This window comes from Nematolebias whitei, chromosome 19 (genome assembly GCF_014905685.2).
Source record: "Nematolebias whitei isolate Nwh7 chromosome 19, NemWhi1, whole genome shotgun sequence".
Taxonomy (NCBI): domain Eukaryota; kingdom Metazoa; phylum Chordata; class Actinopteri; order Cyprinodontiformes; family Rivulidae; genus Nematolebias; species Nematolebias whitei.
The window spans coordinates 39,904,762-39,917,572 of record NC_056516.1 but is presented as its reverse complement, the minus strand read 5'-3'; the positions used below and the strand labels follow the sequence as shown (position 1 = coordinate 39,917,572).

The 12,811-nt window shown below is 46.3% G+C and overlaps 2 protein-coding genes across 2 annotated transcripts in view; one reads left to right on the top strand and one right to left on the bottom strand.

The window, feature by feature from the left end:
* LOC119425920 (ras-related GTP-binding protein C) overlaps nucleotides 1–1,520 on the top strand; it is a 13,386-nt gene extending 11,866 nt beyond the window's left edge. The window contains exons 6-7 of the mRNA XM_037693478.1: nucleotides 674–816; nucleotides 893–1,520. Of these exons, the coding sequence (XP_037549406.1) occupies nucleotides 674–816; nucleotides 893–1,050 (301 nt within the window). The 3' untranslated portion in view covers nucleotides 1,051–1,520. The remainder of the gene's footprint in view (nucleotides 1–673; nucleotides 817–892) is intronic.
* An 8,527-nt stretch (nucleotides 1,521–10,047) lies between these two features.
* The window catches only part of meaf6 (MYST/Esa1-associated factor 6), a 2,899-nt gene continuing 135 nt past the window's right edge, over nucleotides 10,048–12,811 (bottom strand). Inside the window, exons 2-7 of the mRNA XM_037693078.1 lie at nucleotides 12,663–12,750; nucleotides 12,547–12,592; nucleotides 12,282–12,471; nucleotides 10,534–10,563; nucleotides 10,332–10,365; nucleotides 10,048–10,256 (exon numbers count right to left, since the gene is read on the bottom strand). Coding sequence (XP_037549006.1) covers nucleotides 10,242–10,256; nucleotides 10,332–10,365; nucleotides 10,534–10,563; nucleotides 12,282–12,471; nucleotides 12,547–12,592; nucleotides 12,663–12,750 — 403 coding nt within the window. The 3' untranslated portion in view covers nucleotides 10,048–10,241. The remainder of the gene's footprint in view (nucleotides 10,257–10,331; nucleotides 10,366–10,533; nucleotides 10,564–12,281; nucleotides 12,472–12,546; nucleotides 12,593–12,662; nucleotides 12,751–12,811) is intronic.

Below are 12,811 nucleotides of genomic sequence, written 5' to 3'. Positions count from 1 at the left end.
GTCAGTGACCGGTGTCAGGTCCAGTCAGTGACCGGTGTCAGGTCCAGGCAGTGACTGGTGTCAGGTCCAGTCAGGTCCAGTCAGTGACTGGTGTCAGGTCCAGTCAGGTCCAGTCAGTGACCGGTGTCAGGTCCAGTCAGTGACTGGTGTCAGGTCCAGTCAGTGACCGGTGTTAGGTCCAGTCAGGTCCAGTCAGTGACTGGTGTCAGGTCCAGTCAGTGACTGGTGTCAGGTCCAGTCAGTGACTGGTGTCAGGTCCATCGACTCGTATCCAAAATGCAACTTGAAGTTTTGTTGTTACTGAACTTTCAGCCCAGAGGAAGGACATCACTGAGAGCAGTCCCAGGCAGCTTGCACATTAGGAGAATGTACAAAATTTACAGCACCAACTAATGACCCAGCATGGCAACTGGGGGGGGGGGGGGGGGGTCCTGCAGCCCACCCATCAGACCAGACCTCCTGCAGCTGAACCTGAGTTTAATTCTGTCGTGACAAATTCCTTCATTTCTCACTGTTTCAGTCAGAGACGCCTCTTGGAACAAACTAAAGGAAAGACATTAAAGCAGGCTTGAGTTTGACACCTCAACATTTGGTTCCTCGAGGTTCTGCTGACGTTTGGTTCCTCGAGGTTCTGCTCGTGGTTCCGGTCGGTTTAAAGGTGTTTTCCCGTCAGGCTGATGGAGGGCAGCGCCGCCTACGATGAAGAGTCTCTGGCCATCATCAAGCTGAGCAACACCACGGTTCTGTACCTGAAGGAGGTCACCCGGTTCCTGGCTCTGGTCTGCATCTTCAGGGAGGAGAGCTTCAAGAGGAAAGGTGGAACTTTGTTCTCCAGAACCAGTTCTGGACCTCAGACTGCAGAATTTAAACCATGTTCTGTTCTGTTCTGCAGGGCTGATCGATTATAATTTCCACTGTTTCCGGAACGCCATCCAGGAAGTGTTTGAGGTCGGCAGCTTGGTGGACGGCGCCGCCTGGACACCAGCCGGATCCTCAGGTGGAGAGCAGATGGGTCTGAAGAGCACTGTGCTGAACCACAGCGTCCTTTAAAACTCCCATCATGCATTTGGGGTAAAGCTGTCCGTACCTTTCTGGTCTCACCGGTTAGCTGCAGCTCCGCCCTCTTTCTGCCTCAGCTCTGATTGGCTAAAGGTTTTGTGTCGGAGAGCAGGAGACGCTGGCTCAGAGGCTTTTGTTCTGAAGGAGCCTCACATGACACCACTTCCTGTAAACACCACCCTCACTCTGGATCAGAACAGTTTCACAAACGGACCTCGTGTTCTGTTATAATTAAACCTCATTAAAGGGAGAGTTCATATCTTTTTAAGAGTGGTTCTGTAGAAAGTTTAAGAGTTAATATCTTACCTGCAGCTGATGTCTCATTGAATAACTTTAGTTTCCACAAAACACCTAAAAAGATCTGAACTGTCCCTTTGAATCCTGCACCTTAAAACCTGAAATCAGGTGATTTTATTTTTTTAATGTTCTGACCAGTCAGTACTGACCTGGGAAAACAAGTCCAAAGTGGAGCGTGGAGGACCTCTGGCCCCAGGTGCTGTTGGACCTTTACATTCATCATGTGGTTTTAATAAAGCTAGTTTTATGGTTTGCTGAGTCATGTTGTGTGTCAAGGCGGCACGGTGGATCAGTGGGTAAAGCTGCTGTTGGATAAAGTAAATGTCCTTTCATTGTCTACTTAAAAAGAGTTACAAACCAACACAGAAGATTTATAAAGTTTACTAGCAAGGAGGCCGAGCTCACACACAGGCTTCCACTGAGGTCTGCCCCCAGAGATCTGCCCCCGCAGGTCTGCCCCCAGAGATCTGTCCCCAGAGGTCTGCCCACAGAGATCTGCCCCCGGAGATCTGCCCCCGGAGATCTGTCCCCAGAGATCTGCCCCCAGAGATCTGCCCCCGCATGTCTGTCACTAACTACAGGTCTACCCCCGGAGATCCGTCCCCAGAGGTCTGCCCCCAGAGATCTGTCCCCGGAGGTCTGCCCTCGCAGGTCTGCCCCCAGAGATCTGCCCCCGCAGGTCTGCCCCTGGAGATCTGTCCCCAGAGGTCTTCCCCCAGAGATCTGTCCCCAGAGGTCTGCCCCCAGAGATCTGCCCCTGGAGATCTGTCCCCAGAGATCTGCCCCCGCAGGTCTGTCACTAACTAGAGGTCTGCCCCTGCAGGTCTGCCCCCAGAGGTCTGCCCCCGCAGGTCTGTCACTAGAGCTGTCATTTCCGACCCGAGCCCTAAGCCCGGACCCATCCGACTCAAATTCGGGGTGGGCCATGATAATGTGATTAATGGGCGGGCCTGGTCGATGTTAGGCTTTTAATTAGGTCAGGATCAGCCACGATCCAATTATATGATAACATGGCCTGCCATACTTCCACCAGCCACACGCGGCCATTTCACCGCGAGCTGACCGGCCCTGAAAGAGTTAAAAAGTAAAGTTTCAGATGGACTGTACTGCCAGGCAGAAATCCATCGCCCAAATGGACGTTCAGCCGCTGAACTCAGCGGACGCGCGCGGCCGATGATCCAAACAGGTGAGATCACAAAGCAGACATGTCAGAGCAGGGTCCATGTCTGAATCATGCAGAGTGCAGCAGAAACAGGTTTAATGTGTTTTGAGCACCACGAAAGGACAAAACCTCTCAGCTCCGAATCTTATGCCCCTTTCATTCAGCCGCGCGTCCCCAACTGCTATAACTAATTTTTATTTTATTTTTTTCCGTGTTCGGACCTGTAATTACTGTTACAGGTCGGGTGGGGTTCGGAAATTATGACTGCGGGCTGAGGCCGTGTTGGATCAGATTTTTTGGGCCTGAATGGAACTATCTGTCACCAGAGTTTGTTCACTCTCTCACTCACACCTAGGGACAATTTAGAGTTACCAATCAGCCTAACATGCATGTTTTTGGTCTGTGGAAGGAAACTGGAGTACCCGGAGAAAACCCACGCATGCACGGAGAGAACATGCAAACTCCACCCAGAAAGGTCTGGGCAGGGATTTGAACCTGGTGACCTGCTCGCTGAGAGGCTGCAGCTCTACCAGCTGCACCACCGTGTGCCCAGTTTAACATTAGTTACTAATAAACATCCAGAACCTGCACCTAAATTCCCCTGACAGCTTCACGGGAGTTGGTTTTCACTCCTGTCCCACTCCTGGTAACATGACTCCTGCTCATTCAGAATGACTCCCACTCCTGGACCGCTCCCATTTTTTTCTTCTTTTTAGGCTGCATTCACACCAGCCCTGTTTAGTCGCTTTAATCCAACTCTAGCTCGTTTTCCTTGAAAGTCCGGCTCGTTTAGGGAGGTGTGAACGCACCATCGAACTCTGTCACGGAACAAAAAGGTGAACTCTGGCCTGGGCTAAAACCTAGGTCTGGGTCCGGTAGAAGAGAACTCCAGCGCGGTTCAAGTACAGTGTGAATGTAAACAGATCATTTTACAAATAGGATGGCTAAAAGAAAAAGGTAACAAAAAAAAACAGCTAGATTCTAAGGCGAATGTAGAAAACTAAAAACAGGAACATGTTATCCTCATTTCATTAAGAGATGTTATATATGCTGATGCTGTAGACAGGAAGGATCTCTTGTAAAGGTCCATCCCACAGTGGATCCTAAGAAACTGGCTGCAGATGCCGTCCGATCCGTCCACCCAGACTCGGCTGGCCTCTCGGTTCCCCTGGACTGTAGGACCTCCTGAATGCTGGGCAGAACTCCTCCCAGAGCGATGGCCACTCCTCCCAGCAGTCTGCTGAGCTCCTCGTCTCTGCAGACAGCCAACTGTAGGTGCCGAGGGACGATCCTGTCCTTCTGCTGTCATGAGCCGTGTTTCCTTCTAGTTCCAGGATCTCAGTGGTCAGGCACCCGAGCACAGCTGGCAGGTAGATGAGAATGCGTCCACAGAACATCCTTTTCAACTCACTTGAGATTTGTGGCTGTAGTTGAGATATTATTTGAGCTTTTGAGATGTTAATCAGCTGCTGTTGTTGTAGAAAACTGCCTTGTTGCCATGGTTACGCATCATAACAAATGTCCAAAACTAAAAAAGTTTCAGTAAAAATCCTTCCAGCTGCTCAGCATCTGATACCAGAGGAAACAATCATCCAGAAAATGTGATTTACATCCAGAAAAAGAGGAATTAAAGTTTCCAAAAGCAAAATCTCTGAATGAAAGTAGAGCTGCTCCAACATGCAGCCACCTGGAGCGGAGCGGTTCTAGAACTATTCAGTTTACAAGAGAGACCTGACTTTAATAGAGTGATGACAACAGTGGACAACAACGACAACAATAGACAATCATAAAAGATGACGTGTACAAATTTCAAGTTTTTTTTACAAGTTAAAATAAAATGGCATCCAAAAAGACAGTCAAAAGGAAAAAGTAGCGAAATAAACAGCTAGATTTTAAGGCGGTGTAGAAAACTACGAACAGGAATTTATCTGAGGAGCAGCTTTGAGTTTAACTCCATCACTGAACTCTCATCTTGAACAAGCATGAAGGCGACAGTGGAAAGAAAAACTCCCTCATGAGGAAGAAACCTTTAGTAGAACCAGGATCAGGACAAGAGGACCATCTGCTTCGACTGGCTGGGTTTGGTAGGAATAGATACACAATGGCAGGTCAAGAATCACATGTTAAGATAGAAATAGTATCAAATGAAAACTATTTAATTTTAACAATTCATTTAAGGACATGAGGTCAGTTTGTCCTCTAGTAGTCTAAGTCTATAGCAGCATGACAAGCTGACCCTAACTATAGGAATTATCAAAAAGGAAAGTCTTCAAACTGGACAACGTGTCAGTCTCATGGACAGAAACTGGAAGTTGCTTCCACAAGAGAGGAGCCTGAGAACTGGAAGATCTGCCTCCAGTCTAGACGTGACAAATGCATGAATCAGTTTTTCCAGATAGGGTCTGGGCCAGATCTGATCCGGCTTCATGATCCTTATCTATTCCGGATTCGTTTCGGTGTGCAAGTGGACTCTGATCCGGGTCCGTTTCGAGGATCCGTTCTGGAGCCTACGCTAGATAAGCATGTGACTGATGGTGGAATTGAACCCCCAACTCCTGCATTAGAGGACGACTGCTCTAAGCACTCAGCCACAGTCGCCCAGTCCAACAACAGGAAGTAGCACATGTTCATCTGTACTGTAGTATGTCAGGACAGCTTTGCTGTGGACACACGGGCCACCATACATGTTATTTAAAACACGTACAGGCCACCATTTATGTAGTGAGCTAAGGCGTTAACTTCACTACTAATTAATTATTCTTAAAGCTAGTTCAAGCACAAAGAATATTAATTGTTTAATTACAACGGATTCTTTTTTTTTTCCAAGTTAAATTTCTGCCATGTGACCGAGATAACTGTGAGGATTGTTTAATCAGTGACATGAGACGACATTTTATCTTTGACCCATCAGAATAAATGCGGTCATTTATTTAACAGAATCAAAATTTAACATCAAAACATGTACACTTGATTTGCTGATCTGGTTCTGATTAATAAACTTGGCACGCTTTACTAACAAGACAACAGAACATCACTGATTGAGGCTGATTCACCTCTGAAGGCATCTAGATTGATTTACTGGCGAATAGCAAGGTTAAGAGAGGAGAAATAGATTTAAGGAGTAAGTTTAGATTTAAGGATGAGGGAAGATGTGTGGAACCAGAACATGGCACCCTTCCTCCGACATCCAGCTCAGCTTTCCGGTACACTTCAGGATGTCAACGGCTTGTTACCTGAGATGGTGGATACCTCCACTCCGGAACAGAAGTCCATTGGTACGCTCCCTTTTCAGCGTCTCCGGTTAGAGTAGCTGGGGGTCATCAGAAATCATGACGAAGTATTCGGTTCCACCGAATAAGCTTCCTTAGAAGTGGAGCATTTACTGCTCGGGTTGAGTCACAGCCGAGGCAGGCCGTGATTACGCTGGACTGGAGAGACCTTTGGCACATGGTCAAATCCATCCGCTACTTAGTTGAGTCTCATCTCTGACTGAAAGTTCCAGCAAGACTGGAAAAGACCAAGACTCGTGAAGACTAAGACTGAAGACAGCCCTAAGACTTAAGACTCCGACTGAGTTCCAGGACTCAGAAGACTCCAAGACTCATGAAGACTGAAAAACTCAATAGTTCCAAGAAGTGTTCCTTTTAAAGGGGTATCCACTTCCTGTTACGTGGTACTTCCTGATTGGTTGAAACAACCAGCAGGGGGGTGGTTCTAGTGATGTCAGAGGGTCACTAGGAGTCAAGAGACAGCAGGAATGTTTAAAAAAACGGTTAGTACAGACAGAGATATATTATGACGAGGTGAGACAAAGCGGGTGCCAGTTGAAGTTATTTACTGTCTGCGAGTTTTAAAAACAAGACACTTCGTTCTAATAACTCGTCTGTCTCTGACTTTCGACCGACATCACTGCTCCTCATTCAGACAGAAGACTAAATGCACACTTACTTTGTACATAGGCATTTAACTGTATGATCAAAAATCTAATGAGGTTTAAAAATCATTAATACTGTTTCACAGTTGATTTAAATGAGTGGTTCACTTCAACATTTAGAAATGATATGAACTAAACACACTTTTGATTATCAAGACATCTTAAAATAGTACTGATAATGTAAAAAAGAAGAGTGTTCTTTCAATTGATTAATTCAGGATACAATTAAATAGTCTCTTGATGAGATAATTTGTATTTCTGGATTCAAATCAATGAAATAGCAGTTCCTGTCCCCTGAAGGTCTTCAGAGACAGGTTGAGGTCGGAGGCCTAGTTCACTACAGTACGAAGGTAACTGCAGGTAAATCCTCCATTTTCTGTCACCAATACGTTGAAGGGTTAAATTAAATGATTTGTTGTATTTTGTGTTTTAAATTTAGAAACATGTCGTAACTTGTGGTTGCACACGTTTACTCTGCACTAATTTTGTCCACTACTGGAGTTTTAATTAGGTATTTTAAGCTGCTAATAAACATGATGGATGATGATCATATTGCTTTATGCTAGGCCACTGGTAAGAAAGTTGATTATTATATTTTCATATTGGCTATTGATTTTCTTTCCCTAAAACTTAATTTAGGCTACACTGTGTTTCTTAAACTGTGACTAGAATGTGAAAGAAGCGGAGCGTGCTCTGGTCACACAAGGAGAGCTGTTGGTCAGGTTACTTCTTGTTGTGCCATTAACTCTGTAGTGAGATAGGTCGGTTAGCTTCGTTAGCTTCGGAGCTCCACTACACGTTATAATATCTGGACTAGTTCAAGTACCTGATATTATACTTAATTTAAACGGGTTCTCTCTTTTTCGAGCTACTTGACAGATATGTGACAGAGATACTGTGTGGGAGATGGTCTAATCAGTGACGTGAGACGTTAAGTTTCTTTGACCCATCAAAATGAATGTGGTCATTTATTAACAGAATCAAAATTTAACATCAAACATTGTACACGTGATTATTCTGATTGAAGCAATAACACAGCTTAACTAATTACAACAGACATTTATGAAAATATCTGGATGATTTACTGGCAAGATAGAAGAGTTTTAAAGATGGGAAATGAGGGAGTTTAAATGGAGAGAAAAGATGTGTGAGGGAAAATGTGTCGACGAAGAACGGCACCGTCCATCCGAACCCAGCTCCACCTCGGTACACTTAGGTAGTGAGGGACTCGTTACCTTGTAGAAGATGTCTCCACTGGTACGGAGTTCCATTTAACGCTACCTTTCCAGCGTCTCCGTAGGATAGCAGAGAACCGTCCGGAGTAGTGACGGTACTTCGTTCAACAGCAGCTCACCTCACGGGTGGACTCACATGAGCTGTGAGTCCGTCAGAGGTTCCACTCAGATGTGGAAGATTCCATAATCCCCACAAGACTCGGAAGAACTTCGGATCATGTCTGGAACTTCTTGTTCTCTCCAGCAACTTTTCTGCTCGGTTCTGCTCTCCGAACTGAACTGCTTTTCTGAGAACTAGGACGTGTCGACATTTAAAGAGTTCTGTTTCCGGTTCATTTGGGAAGTCCTGATTGGCTGAAAGAGCCAATCAGGGGTGTGGTTTTAGTGACGTAAGAGGTCACTAGAAGTCAGAAAAACAGAAAAATGTTTTTGAAACAGACAGAGAAATGTTTAGGCGAGTTGGGAGGAAACAGGTGCCAGCTTCTCTATTTACGTCTGAGAGGATTTAAAAACATGACAGTTCGTTCCAACAACTTGTTTGCGTTTGTCTCCGACTTTTGACCGACATCACAACTTGCTCATTTCAGACAGAAGATCAAAAAAATGCATAATTACTCTGTAACAGACATTAACTAGATTTCTACTTTGAATGAGGATTAAAAATCATTAGTACTGTTTCACAGTTGATTTAAAATAAGTAGTTCACTTCAACATTTAAAAATGATCTGAACTAAACACACTTTTGATTATCAAGATATTGTAAAATAGTAATGATAATAAAAAGAGAGTGTTCTTTCAATTGATCAGTGCAGGACACTTAGAAAGTCTCTGGATGAACTTAATTTTGTGTTTCTGGACTCAAATCAATGAAATAACAGTTCTTGTCCCAGGAAGGGTCAGGACTTGACCTGAGGCTTAGTTCACTACAACTCTAAAATACTTAGTGAATCTAGTGTTACTTGTGTAGGTAAATCTAGATGTTAAACAACCGTTAAAATACACCAGAATGCAGGAAATGGCATCTACTTTATTCAAATTCTCCTGGGAGACCCCCCCCCCCCCCATTACAAACATGCTTCTGACACCAATGGCCACTGCGTGGCTAAACAAGTACACGTGTTCAAAGCACGCTCATCTTCACTGAGTCTTGGTGGTTTGCATTAATCTGGTGGTGGTGGCCTGGGATGGTATTAAGACCCTGGTCTGGATTATCCCGGTCTGCCACAGGAGGTCCTCACTCAGTCCAGTTCGTTCAGAACCACTTCCTGGACAGTGTGGTCCAGTCAGGTGAGAATCAGCTGAAACTGCAGCCTGCTCAGGATTTACTGATGACATCACTTCCTGTCAATCATGATAGGATGACTCTCAGCTGTGAAGGCTCATCTAGTTTCATCAGAATCCACCCACTGGTCCATGAGATATTTTGCTGACAGTCACCTTTCATGGTGGAAATATTTCGTACATTTTCCATCTGAACAAACGGATCAGACGTAAAGTTTTATAAATAAAAACCACCCAGAAGTTTTTGGTTCTTTTAGACGATTCCTTCTGAAACGTGAGCTCAACATTTAAAAGGACCACAGCCGTTTGGATCCCAAACGGTTCTGACCCGATTAGACCCACGAGGGTGACGTCACTCACTGACAGCTCAGGAAACTCCTAATTAAACCCAAACTGTTCACTCCTTGAACCCAGAACCACCACCACAATACTGCCATGAACCTAGCAAAACAGGTCCACATTAAAAAGTTCTGCTCATGAGAAGGTCCAGAGGACCGAGCTGAGCCCAGCAGAGAACAGAACTTTAACTGTTCTGAACCCAAAGACTGAACCAGGTGAAGCTGGAAGAACCCCCTCAAACACGACTCGCTGAAGTTAACTCCAGAACCTGAAGACGTCCCATTCTCTCCATCTGGACCAGCCGGGTCGTCTGGTACCACCTGTTGGATGACAGCAAACCCAGTTAAGAACAGCTGGATTGTGCTGATCACGTCTCGCATCAGCGCGGCTGTGGCTCAGTGGTTAGAGCAGTCGTCCTCCAATGCGAGAGTTGGGGGTTCGAATCCACCAGCGGTCACATGCTGAAGTGTCCATGAGCAAGACACTGAACCCTCACAGCCTCTGATGTGTCCATCAGTGTCTGAATGTGATGAAGCTCTGGTTAGTCTCTGTAGAATGATTTGTTCAGTTAGCTCTGTAGAGGTCTAGTATAGAGCTGTATGAGTGAGGCACAGATTGTTGTGAAGAGCTTCGAGTGTCCTGAAATAAGACAGAAAGGAGCTGTAGAAGTACAGTCCATTTACATCTGGACTCTGGTTCTGGACCGTGGGTCGTTGCTGGACAGCAGGAACACGGACGCTTCAAAAACAACAACATTCGTGTTTTTGGTCTTTTATTAATTTTCTGTAAAACAAACGTAAACAACGCGGCTGATGTTTAACAAAAAGCTTCACAATAAATACAGGAGGAGCAACAGCAGGTTCTAACGGGTCCAACAGAACCAGGGGAGAAGTCCACAGGGAGTTGGTCTACGTGAGTCCAGGTCCAGAGAAGTTCAGGTAGAGTAGTCCTGCAGGACGACAGAGACAGACTTGTCAAAATAAAAGTCTTTAGTGTGGGCGGAGCCGAACAGAACTTTACTCACAGCTCGGGGTTTCTTGTTGACCTTCATGTCGAACCTGCAACAAACAGCACGAGTTAGACGGCCTGGTTCTGACCCGAGTTCTGCTGCAGCCACTACAGAACCACACGTCGGACACAGAACAGGAAGCGGACATGCCTTAAGAACCAAAGACGTGCAGACAGGAAGACAACGAGCAGCAGGCAGGCAGGAAGTTCACACTTACTCAAAGTCATAATCAAACATGGCCGACGGGCTGAGGGAGCGGCGTTATGGAAGGAAGAGAGCAGCAGCTGTTAGTCGGCCCACAGAACCAGAACCAGAACCTACAAACAGTCCTGACAGAACCTCAGAGTGGCTTCACCATAAACTTTGTTCAGGTTCTGAGCCGCGAACGACCCGTTCAAAGCCGATCCTCTGAAGAACGGGTCGGGAGTTATTTGTGTTTCCAAGAAGGACAAAATGAAACGGCTGCAACATTTGGGCAGGTTGCTCTGAAGTGAGGTGGAGTTAGGGTGGAGCGAAACGGCTCATCGTGACACTTCACTGCATCTGACGAGAACGATAAACTTTGTGATGCAACAAAAAACTGAAATCAGACTTGTTCATTTGACAACATTAACATGTTGCTTTGCAGCATTATATAAAAACTAAAAAAAGGGTTAATTTGACTGAAATTACTTTATGTAGTAAAATATTCGGTCTCCAAGTATAAAGATAAAAAAGATCCTTCTGTTATTTAGATGAAACAGTCTGCACAAAATGCAGATCAATAAATCCACCACAAAAACTAAAGTGCAGGTGCAGCTTCCTGAAATAACTGAATGAATTAAAGCTCAAGATCTGTTGATCATAAATGGAACAACAACCAGATAAATGTTTCTTTAGATGAGCTGTAACAAGGTGATCATGTGACCCTGAAGCTCGTGGTGATTCATCCGTTCCTGCTCCGTGGACGCTGGAACACAAGCCCCCAGTGTACTCCTGCGTGAACGGACGTACACGTGCGCAGAGGGTTCAGACTCCAGCGTGCACCCGAGCAGCTGCAGAGCAGCTCCACAGACCGGGGGCGTTGACCTTCAGGACAAATTGAGGTCGTCGATTGGTCATTTGCGGACACGCCTACTGGATTGATTGACAGGTCGTAAAAAAGGAAAAGCGAGCGCTGGCAGCCTCAGCAGTGTTCTGTTTATATGTTGTTCATAAAAAGAGCTGAAAAATAAATAAACAGGGAGCGCTGGCCCTGCAGCCCACACATCAGACCAGCCCACCAGGAAATCTCCAGACCCTCCCGCAGCCACGCTGGACCTGAGTTTAATTCGCTCGGGGGGTGGGGGTAGTTCTGCACGCTCGGTTCTGTTAACGGGGCGGGGCATAACGGCAGGGCAAACACTGACATACTTACGTCATGAAATTATCATATGATGATCAGATGTATTTTTTACAGGCAAGTTTTTTTTACGGTATTATCACGAACGATACGATACGGCCCAGCCCGATCTGGAGTCACGGTAAAGGACCGGGACCTGGACTGCTGGTCCGCTCCTCCTTAGAACCTGAACCCAAGGTCTGCTCTGATGTTGGACCAACGGTTCAGCCCGTCTGTGCACGTTCATCTGTAAACATGTTCATGAACAGACTGAGGCCTCCCTGACGCACAAACCCAAACGACCCGACTGGTCAATAAATCTTAAAAACTACCTGGCGGAACCAGAGCGTCAGGTTCTGATCGAGGTCCAAACGGTCAGAACTCATTCAAGCTTTGTGTCTGCAGGTTAGTCCCATCGAGCCTCGGGGACTCTTTTACAAAAGAGACCTGCTTGGAAGAGGTTCTGTCTCCTGGTGCTGATGACCCAGTTTCAGGTGGTTCTAATGAGCTCATGGTTTTTGGACCAAGGCCGTGTTCTGAACCCAGCTGACGGTCCGTTGAAGAGATTATACAGAAACCCGGCTCTGTTTGGACCGGGTCGGTACCTGTGTCTGTTCTTGTTCTTCCTCTTCTTGTGGCTGCCGTGGTGGCTGCCCGAGGACGAGGACGAGGCTTTCTGAGGCTTCAGGTCCTGCAGCGCCGAGTCCATGTCCTCCGTGTCCTCCTGGCTCGGCTCGTTCTCCTGGTTCTGAAGGTCCGGAGAGCCGTCGCTCTCGGTGCCGCTGCCGGCTTCACCTGAGGAGATCCAGAACCGAGTCAGAACCAGCTCCTCCAACACCGTCCGTACTGCAACTTGAAAAAAACACTCACGCTTGTCGTTCATGTGATCCGGGATCCCGCCGAGCGCACACACCGCCTGCGGATCAGAACCGGGTCTCAGTGGGTCGATTCAACAAACAAGAACAAAACAAACGAGTCGGACTCACAGCGACCGACGTGACGGACGATTTACTGAACAGACGCTCGGCCTCTTTGAACTTCCTGTTCCTCCTGTCCGTTTTACTGTTGGAGTTCCTGAAAGGGCCACAAACAAACAAACAACCATCGTTCAGCAGAGACAACAACAAACAAACAA